General features: G+C 47.3%; 1 protein-coding gene across 1 annotated transcript in view; it reads left to right on the top strand.

Annotated features, from left to right (window-relative positions):
• Nucleotides 1–23,562, top strand: part of CSMD2 (CUB and Sushi multiple domains 2) — a 278,621-nt gene that overhangs the window by 133,945 nt on the left and 121,114 nt on the right. The window contains exons 9-13 of the mRNA XM_058856609.1: nucleotides 3,656–3,743; nucleotides 4,739–4,863; nucleotides 8,295–8,416; nucleotides 14,294–14,397; nucleotides 17,901–18,013. Of these exons, the coding sequence (XP_058712592.1) occupies nucleotides 3,656–3,743; nucleotides 4,739–4,863; nucleotides 8,295–8,416; nucleotides 14,294–14,397; nucleotides 17,901–18,013 (552 nt within the window). The remainder of the gene's footprint in view (nucleotides 1–3,655; nucleotides 3,744–4,738; nucleotides 4,864–8,294; nucleotides 8,417–14,293; nucleotides 14,398–17,900; nucleotides 18,014–23,562) is intronic.

Consider the following 23,562-nt stretch of genomic DNA (forward strand, 5'->3'; position numbering starts at 1 on the left):
GGAGGCTGTTTCTGGCACTGAATGCAGAATGTAAATGTGAATATTCCAAGTCCCACAGTGGGAAAATTGTGGTGTTTTGGGTTTTAAAAAGCATCATCAAAGTGGCTTTTGTGGTGTTTGGGTGAGGCTGATCTGGAGGGGGTGTCTGGAAGGACTTGGATGAAGGAGTGAAAGTTCTGTGCATGTCCAGCTCGGTCAAAATCTGCTTTGAAAAGTCATTTTGGGGGTGTTGAGCAGTTTTTAGGTCTCGGCCAAGTGTGTGGGAGTTGCTGGATTTTGGGGAGGTGTGAGTGGTGCCCAGGGCTGAGGGACGCAGGAGCCAGCTGGGGTTTGGGGACAAGCTTTGCTTGGGTTCCGTGGGACACCCTGGAAGTGGTCTGGGAATTCTGGAATTCTGGGAATGCTTGTCAACCTGCATCTCCTGAACTGCTCTGGGATAGCACAAGGTGGGAAATTTGGGGTTAGAATTGTCCAGGTGGAACATTTCCAGCTGGAATTGGATTTTCCCAGTGTCAGCACCTCACTGTGCCCTTTTCACACGTGGTGTTGCTAAAATTGTGAGTGTTCAGTGGGTCAGTGTCACTGAGGTTCTGGAATCACTTAATCCTTGTTTTTTGGATCTTTTGGGGTTGGAAATGCAGCAGGACCTCGCTGGGGTGAGGCCTGCACCCATAAATCAGCTCCCTGCTTTCAGGCCTGATTTTTGTAATCTTTCCCAGAAGTTTGCATGAAATTCCTCAGAGCCCTGGTGTGTGCACACAGATTAACCCTTTAGACCATGTAATTCCTGCTGCAGTCCTTCCCACCCCTCCTGCCAGGAGTTTGTACATTTATAACCTGCTTTCACTGGATTCCTCATGCTGAGAAATGTTGGGGCTTTGTCAGAGGTTTTTTTAGGTGCTGCTTTATTTTGTAGTTCTGAAATTCAGTGAGAAATTGTCCCTTGGGAATCTGTCAGTGAACATTTTAAATCAAGAGAGCTAGAACTAAATATTTTAACAGTGAATTCCAGTGGCAAACTGAACAATCAGAATTGACTGCCACTGAATTCATGAGGAGAAAGAAATTTAAAAAACTAGTAGATTGAGGGGATGGAAAACCAATCCCATGGCTGGGGGAGAAAATTCCTGAGCTTCTAACACAGAAATTGAGCAGTTCATCACAATTTTTACTTTTCCAGTAACCTTGAAGGGTTCATTTGGGAATGGCACAGCCCAGATGAAGCTTTGGGAAGGTGAACATGGCACTGACAGCGAATTCTCAGCACGACAAATCCAGTTTAAAACCTTTGGGCTATTCTGTTTGTGTGTGTGTGTGTTCAAAACAAAAGGTAGAGAACAAAAGTTTCTGTAAATGAGCATCTAATCCATCTCCTCCTTTTCTTTTACTCTCCTTAAAAGGGAAATTCCCCAATTCCCAGGATATGGAGATATCTTCCCTCTCCCCTTTGCTCAGCTTTATCTTCCCTGTTCCCTGCTTTATCTACACGTGTTTTTAGGTGTTAATCCATCTCCAGCTAATGAGAGATGAACTGGGCTTGCACCTCAGCAGTGGGACTGACAAACTGTCCTCCAGGGCCTGTGTTTTCCTGGAGATCTGGGACCTCATTTCTTCCCAAAGTTTTGAATCCCAGGCTTTGTTTTTGTCTGATATGGGAAATAATCACTGGGTGTGACAGCAGTGACCCACTCTGGGGGCACAAAAGGGGTGTTTTGACCATGGGAGGGGGAATTTGCTGTGGGAATGTGATTTTTTTTCTCTGAGGAAGAGCTCTTAAGTGTCGGCATGCGGGCCTGGAAGCTGTGGTTGTTACAGGTGTGTCTGCTCAGGGGGACTTTTACAGGAGGAAAATCAGGAATCTGAGCACTTTCCTTCATTCCCACATGGCCTTGGGACATAAAACCCTCGTTGGGTCCCTGATCCTGAGTGAATTTCCTTTGTTTGGAGCTGTCTGTGCACAGGCATCACCTTTGTGTGGAGGGAAGGAACCCCAAGGAGGATGGTGGCACTTGAGGACTTTGTTCAGCCAAACTTTTCCTGTCAGAAGCTGGGACCTGAATCCATGGGCTCCCTTCCTTCACACCCTGGGGTGATTTGGAATTCTCTGGGCCTGTGAAAAGCGGCAAAGCAAAGTTTGGAGTTACAAAAGAAATCAAGGGGTGCTGGATGCTGTCTTGGTGCTGCTGCCTCCTCACCTGACTGAGTTTAACCAGGGGTTATGGACATGGAAAGGTGGAGAAGCAATCCCTCAGGAGGCTGTTTTCCATGAATCCACGTCTCTGTCACCTCTGTGCCCTCATGGAGGAGAGCCCAGAGCACTAAAGCACCGTGTGGAAAAACAGAGCCATGTGTGCAGACAATCCCAGCCCCATCCCTGCTCCAGGGAAGGGAGGAAAAAAAGGGCCTTAAAAAGGAAATTCCTAAAATTCCTAAAAAGGACTTAAAGGGCATCAGGGGAGGTGTTAGTGATGAGGAGAAGCTAGAATATTTTTGGGATCAGCACAAGTTGGGAAGCATCGATCCTTCCCTCTCTGTAGGAGCAGTTGTAGCTGGGGATGCACCTGGGATTCCCCGGTGGTTAATTCCCAAATATTGGATGGTCTTGGCTTTGTGTGTGTCCAGTCTGGGTGGATCATTCCCGTGGCTGCCCTCCCCCCTGTCCCTGCAGGGCTCCAGTGTCTGCCATGAGGAACGGGCTGGTGCCACCTCAGTGTCAGCCTCCTCCTGGCAGTGGCCTTTGGGCCACCGTGTTTGGAATAAAATTGGGATTTTCTTCCCTGTAATCCAGCTGTAGGCAGAGGTGGAATGGAAATGGGGTTGTTCCAGTGCTTCAGCATCGTGGTTGAGAAATGTGGTGGTGTTTTGGGTGCAAAGAAAAGTAAGTCCCATCGAATTCCTGTGGCAAAAAAATCACCCTTTTGTTCCGTATTACTGTGCTGGAATTCAGGCTGGAAATGAGGATTGTGCCAGGGCTGAGGAACCCCCAGGTTACCCCACCCTGAACCCTCCTTTGTGGCTTGGGCAGGTTGGAGAGGGCTGGAAATGGGGAGGCAGAGGATGGAGCTGGGAGGTTTCTTCAGTGCTGGTCACCACTCCATGGATTTCATGTTTGTTGGCATCGAGGTTGCTCCATGAAATTTTCCATCCTCCAACTAAATGGCTTGGCTTTAAAATCCTCGACTCGCATTCCCCTCTCCTTTCTCCCTCTCGTTCTGTGCTTGGGTTTTCCCCCTGGGATCACACACCTGCCTTTCCATGGAGCTGTTTTCTTCGCCTGGACACTGGGCTGGGCTTGGAGGGCTATGAGGTCACCTCGGAGGGTTGCAGGTGGCATTTTCATCACAGGGCTCTGTAACTGGTGTCATTGAGCAGAATGGAAAAATAAAGCAAGAAAGCAACTTCTTCCAGAGGTATTTCTTTAGTGGAACGGAGGGAAAATTGTGTCCCTAGCTGGCATTTCCTAGAAAACACTCAGGTGTGTAAACTGAGCAGGATATTTGTTTCCAAAGCCGTTGTTTTCCCGGAATGAAACAGAACACGTTGAGGTTTCTGAGCTCCCAGTTGCCATTTTTCTCGCCACATCCACCAAGACAGCTGCTGAAAGAATGTTCCTTTTGCTATTCTGTCTCTGTATGTGCTGTTTTTTGCTTTGTAGTAACTCAGGTTGGTGTGTCCCAGGGACATAATTTGTGTCCAGACCCTGGGATTCCTGAGAGAGGCAAAAGGATAGGCAACGATTTTAGGTAAGAACATTTCCTGTGTGTTCTGTGCATGCTGCAGAGCTCCTGTGTGTCCCTGGGTGTGCTCCTGGCCTGGGGGGTTCTGTTTGCTCTCTCCCTCTCCCAAAATCCTGCCCAGTTTTGGGGAACACGTGTGTAAAACCTTGCCTGTGTGTGCTGTTCCATGTGAGGATCTCTAAAGATTTCTTGAAATATTTTTGTCCTTTCCCAATCCAAGTTGTAGAATCCCTTTATGCTGTCATCCCTCCCCTGGAAAACTGAAGCAGCCAAAAAAAAAATCACTTTCTAAATTAGCTCAAGCCCCAGCATGGCCCTTCCCTTAGAGAACTTGAGGTGGCTGAGGTTCCTTGTCACTGAGTCTGTGTGGTGCCAGCTAATTGGGGATTACAAAGTTTAAATCAGTGCTGTTGTTCCTTTCCAGTTCCCAGTTTTCCTTTGCAGGGATGCCCCAGCTGCTGGTGGCCATGGGGAATCAATATTTCATCTGATTTTGCTGGCTGGGGCTGTTTTGCTCATGGAAAGTGTCTCTCAATCGAATCCCACCCTGTCAAATTCTCCTCACATCCAGTGAAGGAGGGAGGACAGAGGAAAGGGAATTCCCAATGGTCCCTAAATTCCACAGGATGAATTCCCAACCACTGCAAACTGCATTGTGTTACCTCAGTGAACAAAGCAGCTGCAACAGCAAGGGCTCAGAATCCAAACCACAGAATAAAGAACAAAACTCTGAGCAGTTGATAAAGATTTATTTTTTTTTTTACTTCATAAGAACGCTGAGTGTGTCCCTTCCTGGGGCTGTGGGTGAAATTCCCACTGAAATGTCACTAAAGACTGGGATTTGGACATCAGCACCTGGGACGAGCACAGCAGAGGGGGAGGCAGAGCTGGTCCCTCCTCCCTTCCTGCTGCTGCCTACGGGGCCAGAGGGCAGCTCTGGCCCCAAATCCTGGGATGCACAAGGCAGGACAAGGCTGATGGCCCCTCTGTCCCCTCTCCAGGCTGGGCTCCAGCATCCAGTTCTCCTGCAATGAGGGCTACGACCTGCAGGGCTCCAAGAGCATCACCTGCAAGAGAGTCAGCGACATCATCGTGGCCTGGAGCGACCACCGGCCCGTCTGCAGAGGTGAGGGGGCTCAGCCTGGCTGGATTTTGGCATCTGTGGCAATTCCCAGCTCCTTCGTGTGCCTTTTCCATCACCCATCCTGCTCTCAGATCAAATAATCCTGGTGTGGTTTGGGTTGGGAGGATGTTGAGAACCATCCTGTTCCTTCCACTACCCCTCCAGGCTGGCCTTGGACACTCCCAGGGATCCAGGGGCAGCCAGAGGGGGCTCAGCTTGTCTGGATTATTCCCATTTGTGGGAACTCCCAGCTCCTTCATGTCCCTTTTCTTAGCCATCCTGCCCTCAGGTCATCCCCTGGCCAGGTCAAACAATCCCAGCGTGGTTTGAGTTGGGAAGAATCTTAAGGAAAATCTTGTTCTGTGGGCAGGGACAACTTCTACCATCCCAGATTGGTCTTGGACACTTCCAGGGATAGGGCATCCACAATTTCTCTGGGAAAACTTTTCCTGAGCTTCCCCACCCTCACATTAAAGCTTTTTCAGCCCCTCAGTCCCTGTTTCTGCACCCCCTTCTCCCCTCACAGAATCTTCCATGAATTTCCCAGCTGTCCCTAAATCCCTTCCCTTCCCTCTCTCCTGAACATTCCTTTTGTTCAGGGATGTAAAACCTGAGCAAGATCATCCCTCTCCCTTTTCCAGCTTTTTTCTTCGCTCTCATCCTGTAGGAGGAAAGACTGGAATAAAACCTGGAAAAGCAGAGATGGAGAGAGATTTTTAAGTGGAAATGCAGCATTTTGGGGTTGTGCTTCCCCAGGAGCCTCATCCTGAGCCATGAGCCATCAGGGAATGGAGATTTTTTTTCATTTTTGCCCATGGCCATTTTGATTTCATTCCCTCTCTGAAATGTCACATTGTGATATTTGTAATGCTAATAAAGAACAACTTGTAATATTTTTAATTGAATCCCTTTAAAGCTCTTAAAATCATAAGTAGAGGGTGGGTTTTTTTTCCCCAGTTCTTTTTTTCTTTATTTCATCTGCAGATTTTTTCAGGGCTTGGAATCCCATGTAATTCTTGAAACAAGCCTGGAATAAATTGAATCAGTGTAAGAGGATATTTGGCATAAATATGTGGCACTATAAAGGAAATTTGTAGTGTGCTCCTGCAAGAGATAAGAAAGGATTTGTCTGCATTATTCTGTTTCTGTGAATCAACTTAAATTTTTTTAGCTGCTGAATTTCATGTTTTGGGGTTACTTTTTTTTTCTTTTTAAAAAATTTGATTTTTATTTCAGCTTTCTGCCACTTTTTTCTCACAGCTTGTTCCATTCTTTTTTTATTGGGTTCCTCTCCAATTCCAGAGTCAGCCCCAGATTTTAACCCCTTTGGCTGCAATAATTTCTTAATTCCCACTGAGAAAACTTTGGGGGAAAGTTCTGCAGCTTCCCCATCTTCAGCAGATTCCATCTGGATCATGGGAGAGTCACTTAATCCCACCTGAAAAATGGGAATAATGGGATTTACCCTTTTTTTTGCACTGTGGGAGCTCCACGATGAGGCAGGGGTGGTTCAGTGTCCTGGATAAGTGACCTCAGCTCCTTCCTCAGGTGCTTCCCAGCCATTCCCAATGTTCCCACAGCTTGGCCAGGAGATGATTTTTCCAGGTTTTACAGAGGATAAAAAACCTTGCAGACTCCTCATGTGCAAATACATCTCCTAAATTAAATTATAAGTTTAAGTAAATAAATAAACTTCAAAAATAAATAAATTTGGAGCGCTCATTGCAGCAGCAGAGAACACTTCCAGAACCAGGATGTTTTTCCCCACTTTTTTTTTTTTGTGGAATATTTCAGCTAAATATTACATCAAAGGCATTCCACAGGCAAAATTTTCCCTGCTTAAGCACTTTTTCCAGCTTTTCCTTTACCTGAGATGTTTTGAAGATGCAGAGCTGAGTTTCCACCTTAGTTCTGAGCCCACAGAAGGAAACCAGCTGATAAATACTTAATATTGACCTAATAAATCCTCGCTGTGCAGCATTTTGGGGGTTTGATCTGCAGGAAGAAAGGGAATGTGGCTTTTTGGGGACATCAGGAAGGAGTTGTGTCATTGTGTCATTCCTGGCACCTCTGGCCTGGATGGGGAAAGGTTTTTGTGACGGAAAAAGGAGGAAAGAAAGGAAATAAATCAGTCTGAGGAGTAGAGCGTGGTTGGGTGTTGGTTTGAGGGGAGATGGGATCAAGGGTTTGCTGGGATCAAGGGTTTGCTGGGATCAAGGGTTTGCTGGGATCAGGGTTTGATGGGATCAGGGTGTGTTGGGATCAGGGTTTGCTGGGATCAGGGTTTGATGGGATCAGGGTGTGTTGGGATCAGGGTGTGTTGGGATCAGGGTGTGTTGGGATCAGGGTTTGTTTGGATCAGGGTGTGTTGGGATCAGGGTTTGCTGGGATCAGGGTGTGTTGGGATCAGGGTGTGTTGGGATCAGGGTGTGTTGGGATCAGGGTTTGTTTGGATCAGGGTGTGTTGGGATCAGGGTTTGATGGGATCAGGGTTTGATGGGATCAGGGTTTGTTTGGATCAGGGTTTGCTGGGATCAGGGTTTGTTTGGATCAGGGTTTGCTGGGATCAGGGTTTGTTTGGATCAGGGTTTGCTGGGATCAGGGTTTGTTTGGATCAGGGTTTGTTTGGATCAGGGTGTGTTGGGATCAGGGTGTGTTGGGATCAGGGTGTGTTGGGATCAGGGTTTGATGGGATCAGGGTTTGTTTGGATCAGGGTTTGTTTGGATCAGGGTTTGATGGGATCAGGGTTTGATGGGATCAGGGTTTGATGGGATCAGGGTGTGTTGGGATCAGGGTTTGTTTGGATCAGGGTGTGTTGGGATCAGGGTTTGATGGGATCAGGGTTTGTTTGGATCAGGGTTTGATGGGATCAGGGTTTGTTGGGATCAGGGTTTGTTGGGATCAGGGTTTGTTGGGATCAGGATTTGTTGGGATCAGGGTTTGATGGGATCAGGGTTTGATGGGATCAGGGTTTGATGGGATCAGGGTGTGATGGGATCAGGATTTGTTTGGATCAGGGTTTGATGGGATCAGGGTTTGATGGGATCAGGGTTTGATGGGATCAGGGTGTGTTTGGATCAGGGTTTGATGGGATCAGGGTTTGATGGGATCAGGGTTTGTTGGGATCAGGGTTTGTTTGGATCAGGGTTTGTTGGGATCAGGGTTTGTTTGGATCAGGGTTTGTTGGGATCAGGGTTTGATGGGATCAGGGTTTGATGGGATCAGGGTGTGTTGGGATCAGGGTATGTTGGGATCAGGGTTTGCTGGCCCCACTCCTCACAGAGAAATCCTTCATTTTCACGACATGGGCAGAAGAAAGGAGCAGGTTAGGCTGTGAAAACAACAATTGCTAAATTTCTGCTTTCCCCCAGTTCCATCCCAAGCTCCCTCTCCTCCCAGTGGCAGTGCTGACTGTGCCCGTTTGTGTCCCCAGCCAGGATGTGTGACACGTACCTGCGTGGGCCCAGCGGGGTCATCACGTCCCCCAACTACCCTGTGCAGTACGACAACAACGCCTACTGCGTGTGGGTCATCACCGCCCTCAACCCGGCCAAGGTGGGTCCTCACAGCCCAGCCACGCTGGAATGCTCTGCAGCTCCAGGCAGGATGGGTTTCTGCTCTTCTGTGCAATTCCAGGCTTGTAGTTCGTGGAATTCCAGGTGGCTTTGGGTTGGGAGGGTCATTGAAGCAGGGCAGGGATGTTTTCCACTATCCTGGGTTTTCTCCAGCCTGGCATTGGATACTTCCAGGGATCCAGGGGCAGCCAGAGCTTCTCTGGGAATTCCATCCCAGCCCCTCCTCACCCTCACAGAGAAGGATTCAATCCCAATATCCCATCTAAACCTGCTCCCTTCCAGTTCAAAGCTGCTGGTGAAGAGAATTGTTGATTTACCAGAGGCACGAGAGGAGGAGATGAACAAAGGGGGTCCTTTGCCCTGGTGTTTTATGGAACAAAAGCTGGAAGGTGTTTGGATGCAGGGATGTGGTGATGGAGTGTGGACGTGCACAGCCAACCACTTCCAGACACTTCCAGACACTTCCAGACACTTCCAGACACATCTAAACACTTCCAGACACATCTAAACACTTCCAAATACTTCCAGACAAATACAGACACTTTCAAACACTCCAAAACACTTCCAGAAACATCCAAGGACATCCAGGAACATCCAAACAAATGCAAACACTTCTAGAAAGATCTAAACACCTCCAAAAATATCTGTGCATGTCCAGAAACATCCAAGCACATCCAGACACTTCCAAGCACATCCAGACACCTCCACTATCCCAGGCTGCTCCGAGCCCTGTCCAACTTAGATGCTTCCAGGGATCCAGAGACAGCACCAGCTTCACGGGGAAAACCTCTCCAGCCCCTCCTCACCCTCAAATTAAAGGTTTCCTCAGCCCCTCAGGCTCAGTTTCTGTCCCCACACAGACTCTTCCCTGTGATTCCCAGCTGTCTTTAAATCCCTGACCCTGCTGAACACTCGTTTTGTTAAGGGTTGTAATTAAAAGTGAATGTAATTATTTGTAATCGAAGCCCCTTTGATATCTCGTGTGGAGGGCGGGGAGGTGCCCAAGCAGCTCATCAGGGCAGGGAGGCTGTGCCAGGAATGCTGATTTTTCCCGTGTTTTTTTGGGATCCAGCGGGATTTCAGCCCCCAGGGCAGAGGAGGGAGGTTTGGGTGCTCGTGTTACTTATGCAGTATTGTAAATTTATTCACATTTTTGCACTGCTGTGAATTTCAGTCCAAGCACTTTCTGTACAGGTGTGACTGCCCTGGCCTGGAAAAGATCAATCCCTGTCCATTTTCCCCTGGCAATGGGAATTCACTTGAGGACAGTGTTTGATGCCCGCAGGTTTTTCCAATCTCAGCCCTTGTCTCTCCTCCAGATCTGGAGCAGAAGAACAGGAATTCCTTTGCTGTGTAGCTCCAAAAACCCTTTCTGAGGAGGTGTTATTTCTGCTCTCAGAAGGTGACAGGGCTTGTTGCTTGGAGTGTCAGGATTCCTGCAAACATCACTCCGTTAGTTCTGGATGAATCCTGAGCCTGCCAAGGCTCCAAGCTCCCATTTATTCTCCCTTGCCTCTGGACATTGTTGTGCACTGGCTCCCTGCCTTTTCCAGGGGGAATCTCACAGACTCACAGGATCTCATTTTGGTGGGTTTTTTTTAGTTTTTGTCTTTGTTTTTGGGGTTTTTTTGTTTGATTTTTTGGTGTTTGTTGGGATTTTTTTTTTTATTGGTTTTGTTGTTGTTGGTGGTGGTTTTTTTGGTTGTTTTGTTGTTTTTTGGTTGTTGTTTTGTTTTGTTTTTATTTTGTTTTGTTGTGTTTTTTGTTTTGTTTTTTCCTGGGAATTGTTTGGAAGTGCTAGCAGCCCTGCTGGGATCCTGCTTTCCCTCCCCTCCGAAGTGAGGCAGGGGCAGGATGGAGGAAGAGCCAGTGGAGTTCTCCCTCCCTGCTGAACTCATCCCAAGCCTTCAGCCAGCACAGATCTCTGGTGGACGAGGATTTTAATGAGGAACAGCCCTGAATTCCCATTCCCAGGCAGGTTGTGGCTCAGGGCTGTCGTTATCCACGGTGTGCCTGCACAAAACCTGGATTTTGGGAGACACAAGTGTGGGACCAGGAGAGTTTTCTGTGCTGATCTGTTGGGAGAGAATTAATGGTTGATCAGCTCCAGGAAGGTTCCCTTCATCAAGGGGATGTGCAGGGGAGTGTTCATCCCCCTGATGAAGTATCCATGGGCTGGAATTCAGCACAGCTCAGGCTGTGGAGGGTGTTTCATCCTTTTCCATTATTTTGGTACATTTTTGTCTCCAGAAATCACCAACCTCCAGGTTTTGTGTGGATAGAACATCTGGTGGTGAGCTGGGTGCAGGCATTTCCTGGGTGTTGTGTAGGATATCTCTTCCATTTGGGATTCCTGCTACAAATTATGAAGGAGGAGATGAAAATTGTGAGGAAAGGATGCTCCTGGACCGTGCCTAGTGTTTCACTGAGCCTTTTGTGTTGAATGTTCAGCTCTGTTCCTTTGCTTTAGTGCCAGTGTTGTGCCCGAAGTTTTCCTGCTTTTCCATCAGCAGTGTGACAGGAAAAGCTTCTCCTCTGGCCTTCCTGCACAGAACTGTCTTATTTTACCTTGGGAATTTCAGCTCAAAGGAAGTTCCTCCTCTTCCCCTGGTTGGTTTCTTCCTCAGCTTTGAAACCTGAGTCATAACAAACACAGAATCTGCAAGTCCTGGTCCTTTCCTAAATCATAAATTGCTCAAATCCATTCATTTCAAAACTTCCCAGCTCGGGTCAGAGATTCCACAGCACAGGATTTTGCTCCATGGGCTGCCCATCCTACACAGAAATACGGATTGGTGGAATCAGCAGCGTTTGTGAGCTGTGTGAGGAGGATCCCATTGCCTTTTCCTTGGAAATGATAAATAGTTTTAATTAATTCCAGTAGTGTCAGTTTTGGAAGGGATTTTTGGGTTTAGGTGTTTCAGTGTCATTTACAGGGAGGGAAGACCACTCCTGAGGCAGGGAAGAAAAGCACCAACTCCTGTGGGAAGGCCACAACTCTCCCTGCTTGTCCTGATCTTTTCCTAAATCATAAAGGGGATTGGAATTGCTCAAATCCATTCATTTCAAGACTTCTCAGCTCGGGTCAGAGATTCCACAGCACAAGGACCTGCAGGTGTTGCTCCGTGGGCTGTCCATCCTACACAGAAATACGGATTTTTGTGAAAAAATTCAGCAGCTTTTGTGACCTGTGTGAGGAGATCCCATTGCCTTTTCTTTGGAAATGATAAATAGTTTTAATTAATTCAATTAATAATGCCAGTTTTTGAAGGGGTTTTTTTGGGGTTTAGGTGTTCCATGCTGGAAGTTTTAATTTACAGGCTGGGAAAAGCTCTCCTGGAGAAGGGAGGGCTGGGAGAAAAGCACCAACTCCTTTGGGAAGGCCACAGCTCTCCCTGCTTATCCCTCAGGGATGATCCCAGCATTTCCCATTCCCCAGGCTGGCTGAGGAAGGATTGGGGATGAATTATTTCCAATGCCTTGGGAATAAGGAGCATTATGTGCCAGAGCTGGAGCTGCTGGAGTCGCTGTAATCTTTTTATTGACTCCAGTGCTCTTTGGATCAGGTCCTGTTCCGTGGAGCTTTGGGAAAAGCAGGGAGCTGAATTTAGGACTCATTTACAAGTCCTCTGCTCTATCTTTGGCAAAGAACCTCGAGCCAGAGATCCACTGAGCCCCAAAATCCCCTCCAAATTCGCTGGGAATTCTGTGTCTGTAGGGCTGAGGCCTCCTCACTGACAAACTGGGATTATTTCCTGTGCAGAGAGGGGACATCAAACCTGTTTGGGGGATATTCAGATGCTTTTTTAGCTGGTCCCTGGTGCCCTGGGAATTAATTCCGACCACAGTGGGAAAATAAATCACTGGGGAGCTGAGAAATGCATATGATAATTGGGGAATTTGCATAAAAGCTATTTCTGGCCTTTTTTGACATAATGGATGTTGCTGGTTGAGGTTTCTCCTGGGGTTATTCCCACCTGGAGCCAAAAAAAAAGCCAAAAAAAAGCCATGTCTAAGTGGATGGAGGGAGAAGGGCCCCTCCAGGGGATGATTTATCCCAAATGGAGGCAGAAATTCTGGAGCCTGGGAAGCAGGGAAATGAGGAATGTGCTTGCAGAGCTTCAGGTTAGAACTGCACGAGCTGCTGTTCTCCTGGAGAGAATTATTGTGGATTTTTCTCCTCGGAATGTGACCAAACTTCCAATCACTTTGGTGGCACTTTCAATCAGGAGTCCCATCCCATTTTCCTGGCTTTGCTGATTGCTCCCTGATGCTTCAGCAGCTCCAAGTTTGGGGGTGCTGGTGGCTCTCTGGCTGTTTAATGAATCATTAAATAATTAAATTAATTAAATGTCTAGGTTTCACAGAAAAAAAAAAAAAAAAGAACAGGAAAATGGGTAAATAAATACAATATTCAGCATCCAAATCTTGTGCCAACCTCTTGAGTGTGCTAGGATGTAATTAGTTGTTTAATTAGGGTCAGGCTGCTCAGGATGCAGCTCCTTGAGTGGCTGGTTGAAGTAATGGTGTGTGCAGATCAGTGTTCTCTGGATTAATTACATTATTCCAGCATTTCATGCTTTTGTAGCCTGCACAGGTTAATATTTGGGTACGAGACAGAAATTAAAAGTTGTCTGAAGCATCACCCAGGCTCCTGGTTCAGCATCCTGGGGCTTTGGAGAAAAACCTCTCTTTTCACAATGTCTAAAATCTCTAAATTTAATTTTCTGTGCATTGAAAAATACTGAGTTCATCTGTAGGAAAGAAAACACAGGACAGCTCAGCCTGAACTGTATAAACACCTTTTTTTTTTACTTTTGGTTTGAAATTTGGGGTTTTTATCCCCCTGGGAATCCACACCTGCTCAGGTTTTGCAGGAGGTGCTGCTTATAAAAGCAAGAAAGGACAAGAGCAAGATTTTGGGTTTCTTGGGCTGTGGTTCTGTGCCCCAAACTGAGGTAGAAAGTGTCCCCAGAGCTCTGAGGTCCTTGGCACTCACCTGGCTCCTTCTTTCCTTCTGATTTTTGTGTTGTCTGAAGCAGCTGAAAGAAGCATCAACCCACATTTGGTGATTTAATGTGTTAAAAATCAGGAAATTGAATGTATCTACTAAGGTCTCATGCATTTGAGACGTTTTTGTGCTTTTTATTTTCACTGGTCAGGTAAAGAGTCCAAGAAACAAAACTCCATTGGTTTCTGATGATGGGGGATGTGAAACTCTTCTTTAATTTAATTAATCTCTTCTTTTTCTGTTTGTTCAGCCTGTTCCAGGCTGGCTTAAAAACTCTGCCCCCTAAATTGGATTTGAAAAGCAGAGATTCCCAAAGCAGCTGGGAGCCTTGGGGCACAAACTTCCGTGGGAGTTCTGCTCCTAAATGATGCAGAGAGGCTGCAAAAAATCCAAAGTCTGGGTGGAACAGGAGAGAAAAAACAGGGAATAGGGATGTGGTGATGCTGAGGATTGTGACAGCTGGAGATAATTCCCTGACCATTCACATAAATCCATAAATTCTCTCCTGCTCTGAGCACGAAGCAGGAGAATTTCCTGAGCCACAAAGCAAAAGACTCCGTGCCAAATCAACCTGCAGAATTCCGGCTTTGGGGAGGGAGAAGGTGGGAAAAGGCACGCTGAGGTCCCAGCACACAAATATTGATATCAGTGAAGACATCTGGGCAAGCAGAGATAAAGCAGAGGTGACACAAATCACCTGTAAAAATCCTGGGGAAAACAAAACCAAAACCAAACTTTTGGGGATGCCCAGGAGATTTTGATGCTCTTGGAAGCTGCTCCAGGATCCATGAGCAGGGCAAGGCTTGGTGTTAATTGATTGTGTTAATTGTGCCGTGTCTTTGGCAGGTGATCAAACTCACCTTCGAGGAATTCGAGCTGGAGAGAGGCTACGACACACTGACAGTGGGGGATGGAGGCCAGGTCGGAGACCAGAAATCTGTGCTTTATGTGTGAGTAACAATTCCCAGGAGATGCTCCTGCTGGGATCCGCCCGGCCAGGTGGGGCTGCGGGCTTGGGATGCAGGAGCTGGCCCTGCATCCGCCAGGTTTTGGGCTGGTTGTCACTTCTGGGAACAGAAAATTCTCCCCTCTGTGCTTCCCTGGCTCTCAGGGAGAGGCTGAGTCTCTGCAGGGAGTGGGAAAAGCTGGGATGCAAAAGGAAGAGCACCCCAGGCACATTCCAGGAGCTGTTTGGATCTCTGTGCCCTGCTGCCATCATTTTGAGCAGTGCAACGGGGCTGTAAATCCAAGATCTTGGAGTGGCATCCCCAGCATTTCACAGCCAGGGTGCATTTGGGGAAATGAGGCTTCTTCCAGGCTGGGATTTGGGATTTTTTATATCCTTTACTTGCAAATTTGATGTTCTGTGGAGGTTTCTTCAGCACAGGGAATGTGCAGATGGTCCTGCTTTCCCTCCAGGCCTCTCCAAAACCACTCCAGCAAAGCTGTTGTGCTCTGGCAACTGATGGAGAAGTTCATTGTATTTTTTCCTTCTTCCTCTTGTTTTTCCACGTGGAACAGCCTCCCAGTCCATTTTCACATATCAACATTTCCTTGTCTTTCCCAAAGATCTTTTTCCCTGAGGTTTTGTTTCAGGGGTGATCCTTGGTCAGGAACCCCAGCCTGGCATGTGAAGGTTGATCAGTGCACAGGTGTAATTCAAGTGTCCCAGAACATTTCACAGCTGCTTGGCCCAAACCTGCAAATCCCTGCCATGGGAGAAATTCCTGACATGATCTTCCATTCCATCCCTTTTGGTTTGCCTAAAACCCACAAAATTTTTCCTTAGATTGGATTTTAATAGTTCCATGTTTTTTTCCCCACTCTCTGTTACCTCCCCAGCACTTTGCTGATGCAAATTTGGAATATCTGTGACTGAGCAAGGTGCAGTGCCTGGAACCTGTTCCAGGAAGTTTCCAGTAAATTCCTGGTGCTAATCCTTCCAGGGGATTTTTTTTTATTTTATTCTTTTGTTAATAATCTGTGAGGATTAATTGAAAGGTAATGAAATGGGAGAGAGGTGTAAAGACCACGGTGCTAATTAATATGCTTGAAAGTCCATGAATCACTTTTTCCAGAGTTTCTGCCCACTCTCAGCTGGATTCACAGATCAGGGATAATATCTGGATACAAAGTGAGGTTTCTTTGGAAGAATCAAAATGCAGACACTCCTGTCAAAGGCAGTAATTCCAATTTTCTTCCTGCTCTTCACTTCCCCTTGGCTGTTGAGGAGCTCAGCCCTGCTGCCTTTCCAATCAAGGAATGCACTTGAGTGCGGTTGCACAGCAGAGAACTCCATCCCAAACGGAGCTGGGAAGGACCATTTGTTTCCAGGCTCATTCCCATCCCTGGAAAATGGGAGCAGAGCAGATTGTTAGGCTGAGCTTCCTGACTTGCAGAAGGAATTTGATTTCTTGAAGTAACAAGCACCCAAATCAATCATCCAGCTTTTTAAAAGTGGAGTGGCAAAGGATGCAGAAAGCTTTGAAGCACCTTTTCCTGGAGGTTTTTCCTCTTGGAGTGTTCCTCATTCCTGCCTGGCTGCTGCTTCAATAAATAAACTGAGAATCAACAATAACACTCCTGAACATCTCTGGGATGCAAAACAGGCACTAAAACAAGATCACTTCTTTATTTAGTAGCACCCTGAGATCAATAAAATCCCTGCTGCAGGTCAGAGCAATCACGGAGCAAAGGCAGGGGCAGAGCTGGGAGAGCTTTGCTGGGATTGTGATTGCAGGGAAAAACCCACTCTGGGTTCCAGGGAGAGCCTGGGCAGTGGCTGCTGCAGGTGTCCCTGTCCCTGCAGCCTGTGGGGTCTCTGCTGTGGGGAGCAGAGGTCTGTGATGTCCAGGGTGGTCCCATTCCCATGAGATCCCTACTCCTGAAAGGAGCTGGCACTCGGCAGGGAGCCGAGTTGGTGTCACCTGCATTGGATGGGTGACACAGCCCTTGGAGCTGTCACGGAATCCTGGAATGGTTTGGGGTAGAAGGACCTTAAAGCCCATCCAGTGCCACCTCTGCCATGGCAGGGACACCTTCCACTGTCCCAGGCTGCTCCAGCCCCAATGTCCAGCCTGGCCTTGGGCATTGCCAGGGATCCAGGGACAGCCACAGCTGCTCTGGGACCCTCCCCACCCTCCCAACCAGGAATTTCTTCCTAATATCCCAGCCAGTTCTCCCCTTTGCCCGTTTGAAGCCATTCCCCCTTGTCCTGGCACTCCAGTTCCTGCTGCAGGATCCCTCTCCAGCTCTCCTGCAGCTCCTGGCAGGTGCTGTGAGGTCTCCACTCAACCTTCTCTTCTCCTGAACATTTCCACCTTTCCCAGCCTGGAACCTGTCCCTTTACCAACTTCACATCCCTCTTCTGCCCTTGCTCCAGCAATTCCATGTCTTTCTTCTGTTGAGTTTAGTTTTATCCAGGAGCCTTTCAAGTGCTGCTGTTGTACCTGGGGCCAGGCCCAACCCAGAGCTGAACACGGGGATGAATTTAGATTTATTTAAACACCGCAGAAAAGACAAAAAACCCTCTCACCCCTCTTCACTGGGGCTTAATTTCTGTCTTTCTCACAGATAGTAGCTCAGCAGGAACAGGGTAATCACAACATTAAAGCCAGGCAGCACAACAGCCCTGGAATAACCTGGAATAAGCATCCTGCCCACACAAACGCTGCTCCTGTTTCCAGGAGCACAGGGAAGGGAGGGAGCTGAGCTCCTCCTGGGGAAGATGCTTGTGTGGGTGAGGCATAAAGCTCTGAAGCTGTTTTGAACCACAACGAGGTGATTAATCCCAGAGGCTGAATGAGCCTCATTAATAGGGAGAGATCAGTGACATTTCCCTAAATCTCCTCATCCCTCCTGGGAGGATCCTGAGGGGAAGGCAGAGCCCTGATCCTGCCAGGATTAGTGGCGCTTCTCAAGGGCTCACAGGGTGTTCAGCAAATCTGAGGCTCGTGCTTTGTCTGCCAGATGCTTTTTTTCTTTTTTAGATCCTTCTCTCAGGGCAGAAATGTAGCAGGGAATGGGTGGAAAGTCATTTTTTGTGCTGCTGGAAACCACTGTGAGGGCAGTTCAGAGGGTTCAGTCAGTCAGGGCACAGTTTGGCTTCTGGGAATTTTATTTGTTTGCTGATGTTTTGCCTCAGCGAGCAGGGAAACGATTCCTTTTGCTGCTGGGTGATCCGTTACAATAATGGCAGTGAATTGTAATTATTGAAGTGAGGGTGCAGAGAAGAAGAAGAAGGGAAAAGATTCTTCTTCAGGGAGAAGATTCAGTGTTGGGGTAGAACGGAGAACACGAGAGGATTTTCATCAGGCTTGAAAATCTCCCAGTTTTTTGGGATGATTCTTAAATTTGGCATTTTCCTACTTCTGCAGAGATCTTGATTTGAGGCTGGGTGAACCTGAGGCCACTTTGAGGCTGGTGATTTGTTGTTATTATTTTCTTTTTGCAGCCTGACAGGCACCACCGTCCCCGACCTCATCGTCAGCACCCAGCACCAGATGTGGCTCCTGTTCCAGACTGACAGTGTCAGCAACCTGCTGGGCTTCAAAGCCACCTACGAGGGTAATCCAGGCTCCTCCCTCCCAATTCCCCTTCTTCCACGGGATCAGGGACCCCTGAGTGCAGGGATTTGGGAGAAAAGGGAGCTTCTCTAAACAAATCAAAGCTCTGCAGGGTTGTTTTGTTGTTTTTTTCCTTAAGAGCAGCTTTGCTGCTTCCTTTCCCATCCAAGCTGGGTCAGGGCTGTCCCGTTGCCATTTCAGCTGTTTTATTGGAAAAAAGGTTGGGAATGTCAACTGACAACAACAGACTGTGCCTGTGGGAGGGGATGGGGGGATCCATGGTTCCAGCACATCACTGCTGCCAGCTGCTTTAAACTGGGCTGGGCTTTCATGTGAAATAAAATTTAATATTGGGATTTTTTTCAAAGAAACTCATGGAATGCAACAAGATGTGAGTGCTTAAGTCTGGCTTAAGTTGGTGTGTTTGCTGCTGTCACAGGTGTTGGCAAAAATAGGGAAATTGTGAGGGGAAAGTCCCCCTGAGAGCTGCTGGAAGTGTCCAGCAGGAACAGCTCTGGGTTTTCCAGGCCCCAAATGCACATTATTCCTTTTAAAGGTGTTTCCTTGGCTGTCCCTGCTTGCAGCCCATGTAATTCTGATTCTCAGTTCAGCTCTGGCTTGTTGGTGTTCACCAAGATCTCTCCCAAATTTCCAATCCCAGCTTCTATCCTCATGAACAGATTTTTTTCATCATAATAAACAGTGTTTCTGGATTTCCAGTGCTTGGCAGAAGGAAGTGGGATTAAGCTCCCCTTTCCTGGTGAATCCTTTCCTTCCTCCCCACTGCACAGAGCTGAGGGATGCTGGAATTTTTGGGAGAGGGCTCCAAGCCTTCCAGAATCCTGGGGCTTCTCTTCTCCCTCTTTTCCTTTAATCCTGGGTGATTTGTTGGGAAAACACCTTCCCCTGGAGCTGGTGCCTTCCACATCTGTCAGGATATTCTTGTAGAATTCCCAGCCCATTGTAACAGCTGGAATAAAGGATTCCTTCAGGGCACACTTTTCAGACATTGCTGAGAAATTTAGGATTGATTAGGTAAAATCCAGACTCCCATAATCTCCTCCTTCTGAGGGATATTCCCCATCAGTGGACTGAAGTCTCCCAAAAAAACCCAACCTATTATTTATTCTACAGCTGAACCTGAGTTTATTCCATGCAATAGCACAGAAATAAATTAATTTTATAAATTCCTGTGATAAGAACAGAAACATTAAAACATGTAAAAGCCCCACCAAAAACCAGAACAAAGCCAAATTTTAATTCAGTCTCGTCTTGTTCTAACAGAAAGCGAGAATTTCAAATTAAAACCAGATTAATGGACACTCCCAGACTAATTTAATTTGGATTTCTTCTGGAGTTGGGTAGGAGCTGGCTCAGGTCTGTGCCCTGAGCCCCCCTGCTGCAGGCAGGGGATGATTAAAGGCTGTTCATTGTTGGGGCAGTGCTGAGCAAGGCTTTGGCTGTGAGAGCTGTGGGATCCAGCCCCATGGTGCTGAAGAGCCTGAGGAGCTCTGCAGGGCTGGAGCTGGAGATTTCCTCCCCTGCCCTCTGTGCTTTTAATCCAACTTTATCATCTTAGCACAGGAATTGATACAATTGATTTCCTTTTATTTCTTGGAATAAACTCCTGCTCATCAGCAGAAGAAATAAGTGTTGGGTTTTTATTTTATTTTTGAACTTTGCTGGGATGGGCTGCTGCTTCCTGCAGCTCTTCTGCCAATTATCAAGGTGGAAATCCAGCCCTGGGTTTATTTCTTTAGGTTCTGCATCTCCTGTATCATTGGTGGTAGGGTCTGTCGGGAGGCCAAGGGGTTTCCATCCCTCCTGCTCTGCTTTCCCATTAAATGAAATGTGAGCTCTGCATGGCTTGAGTTTGTCACAGAGCAGGAGCTCTGAACCTGAGCCACAGAAGGGCTCTGAGCTCCCTCTTGCTGGGCTGAGCTCTGCCAGGGTCCTGTTCTGGTGCTGAGCCTGGCCCAAAGCTCAGGACAGGGCTGATGTATGGATGCTAACTGTGAAACAGAAAAGCACAGTGCCTGTGGAAATTGCAGGCCACATAGCTTTCTCAGTCTTGCCTGAGAAAGTGGCCTGGGAAATTATAAGGAGGAATTAAAACAATCCTCAGAGACAGAAAACAGCCTTGCAGGTGCTGTTTGTCTGTTCCTTGTTTTCTGGCAAGAGAAAGTCGAGGGGTGGTGTGCCCCACTGAGCAATGATGGTGATGTGTTAGTTTGCTAACCAATAAGAGTTTCCTTTCTGTACTTTCCATGTATTGGTCTATAAAAAAGACTTGAAGTAATAAACTGAGAGAAATTCTCAGTTTATTTGACTCCCAAGAGAGTCTGTGTCGTTCTTCCAGCCGTTCCTAATAGAGTGACACTGATGTGATGCTGATCCTACCAGAGCCCACCCGGAGCTGCTCTGCTCTGGTGCTTCCAGGTGGGAGGGAGAGGCAGGAAGGGCTTTTTCCTTTTAGTTCATCCCCTCCTTGTTGTGTTTCATCTTTAGATCCCTTTTATTTCCTCGTCCAAGGAATCCCAGACTGGTTTGGGTTGGAAGGGGCCTTAAAACCCATCCACCCTTTCCATGGGGTCAGGGAAACCTTTGGGGTGGAATGAGATGATCTAATTTTTATTCATTCTTGGAGGCAAAAATTAAAAGGCAACAGAAACACCCAGGTCTTGATTCCTCCAAATTCCTACCTGACACCATTAGTTTTAATTTTTTTAAAAGTTCATTTAAGTACAAAATCCTGTGCATGATTTTCCTGAGTCTTTCCTGAGCAGCGGCGACATTTGTGGGGTTTCCTCAGTCTCACAAATCCTTCAGCCTGTGGCTATCCCTTACAGAAACTGGAGTTTGACTTCCTGGCAGCTCCAGAAATCCTCATTTTCCCCCAGAAGTGAATTCTGCAAGAGCAGGAATTCCCATGGAGAAGCGGCCTGGATTTGGGGAGCCTGCAGGATGTGTGAGGGAGGCTTTGCTCTCATTCCTCACCCAATTTCCCACCCACCACCTGCAGCCAAACAGCACAAAGAGCTCTGCAAAATTCCTGCTGCCACATTTTCCCCTCAGAAAACACTGTTTTGTCAAAATTTCCCCCCTGTATGAATAATATTTGATGGAGAAGCTGTGAAAGATTCATGTCAACTTGTTTCCTTTCAGTAATGTCAAAACACTTGGTTTGGATGTTCTTGTTTAGTTTTGACTTTTATTATTCTAATGTGGAAGTGATTTTTTACTTTAAACATTCATCAGGAGGAATGTTTCAATCTCATTGAAGTAACGTGTTTTGATATTTTTGAATCACTCTTTTTTCTTTTTTTCTTTTTATGGAATGTTTGCCCTGCTAAATATTTCATGGATTTTACTCCCTATGCAAAGAAATGCAGGAACCAGGGGATTTTTTCTCAGGTCAGAAAATGGAATTTCCTAATAAATTCCATTTCCTGGCCTCTGTAAGGTGATGAAACCTGTGAGCTGTGCCTGCTGCTAACAAGGAGAGGGTGGGAATTTGAAGCTCTAATCCCTCATTTTTCTCCCATTTTTAACCCCCTGATTTGAGCTGGGGTCGTGCAGAGCGACAGGAAAGGGTGAGGAGGGAGGAGACCCTTCATTGTTGTCATTATTCTCCTTCAGCCAAGGGTCAAAATGCTCTGATTTTACCTCACTTGGCTGCATTTTTTCTGAGCTCCTGATGCCCTCAGCATGTCCTGCTTTCACTGATGCTGCACATTCCCAGTCCCTTTGGAATTACAGCTCTGGAACTTTGCCTTCTGCCATAGCTGGAGCTGCTCGGTGCAGAATTCCAACGATTCCCATCCCTGCAGATGGGCCCAAGCTCAGGGAAACATTTGGGGCTGGCTCTGGGGTTTTGGCATCTCTGTCCTTCTGGGGAAGCTCCCATGGGCTGCCGTGGCTCAGGCAGTGACCGTGTGTGGAGGAGTTTTGGGGCTGCCACAATGAGAATTTTTTGTGTTTGTAGGAGTTTTGGGGCTGCCACAATGAGAATTTTTTGTGTTTGTAGTTTTGGGGCTGCCACAATGAGAATTCTTTGTGTTTGTAGGAGTTTTGGGGCTGCCACAATGGGAATTTTTTGAGTTGGGAGGAGTTTTGGGGCTGCCACAATGGGATTTTTTTGTGTTTGTAGGAGTTTCAGGGCTGCCACAATGGGAATTTTTTGTGTTTGTAGGAGTTTTGGGGCTGCCACAATGAGAATTTTTTGTGTTTGTAGTTTTGGGGCTGCCACAATGAGAATTCTTTGTGCTTGTAGGAGTTTTGGGGCTGCCACAATGGGAATTTTTTATGTCCATTTCTGGAGGAGTTTTGGGGCTGCCACAGTGAGAATTCTTTGTGTCCATTACTGGAGGAGTTTTGGGGCTGCCACAATGAGAATTTTTTGTGTTTGTAGGAGTTTTGGGGCTGCCACAATGGGAATTTTTTATGTCCATTTCTGGAGGAATTTCGGGGCTGCCACAATGAGAATTCTTTGTGTTTGTAGGGGTTTTGGGGCTGCCACAATGAGAATTCTTTGTGCTTGTAGGAGTTTTGGGGCTGCCACAATGAGAATTTTTATGTTCATTTCTGGAGGAGTTTTAGGGCTGCCACAGTGAGAATTCTTTATGTCCATTTCTGGAGGAATTTCGGGGCTGCCACAATGAGAATTCTTTGTGTTTGTAGGGGTTTTGGGGCTGCCACAATGGGAATTTTTTGTGTTTGTAGGAGTTTTGGGGCTGCCACAATGGGATTTTTTTGTGTTTGTAGGAGTTTTGGGGCTGCCACAAGGAGAATTTTTTGTGTTGGGAGAAGTTTCAGGGCTGCCACAATGAGAATTTTTTGTGTTTGTAGGAGTTTTGGGGCTGCCACAATGGGAATTTTTTATGTCCATTTCTGGAGGAGTTTTGGGACTGTCAGAATGGGAATTTTTTGTATCCATTTGTGGAAGAGTTTCAGGGCTGCCACAATGGGAATTCTTTGTGTCCATTTCTGGACTGCCACGTTTCTGGGGCTGCCACAACTGGAATTTTTGTGTCTGTGTGTGGAGTTTTGGGGCTGCCACAATGGGAATATTTTGGTACAGGATGGGCTGGGAGGTGAATCCACACTCGCTCCATGTTCTGAGGGATGGCTGGAGCGAGGTGCACTGGTGTCCCAGAATCATGGAATGGTTTGATCAGACCTCAAAGCCCATCCCAATCCATGGGCAGGGACACCTCCCACCATCCCAGGGTGGCCTGGGACGCTCCCAGGGATGGGGAATCCTCACCAAATACCAGCAACCAGAGGGATCCCAGGATATCCAGCAGCTCCCTCCCCGGGCACTCAGTGCTGCTACCCCAGTGACAGCAGGGCTGGGGACACTGGGGACACTGGGGACACTGGGGACACTGGGGACAGGCCCCTGCAGCTCCCAGGGCCATCACTGGCACTTGCTAACTGCATTTCAGGGTGTGGGAAGGGAAGGGATAACAGCCATGGATGTTTTGAGTGGCAGCAGGGAGCGTCCCTGGCCCCCCAGGCCCTGTCAGACACGCTGATAAATGTTCCAAA

This window comes from Poecile atricapillus, chromosome 24, assembly GCF_030490865.1.
Source record: "Poecile atricapillus isolate bPoeAtr1 chromosome 24, bPoeAtr1.hap1, whole genome shotgun sequence".
In the NCBI taxonomy this organism is placed as follows: Eukaryota; Metazoa; Chordata; class Aves; order Passeriformes; family Paridae; genus Poecile; species Poecile atricapillus.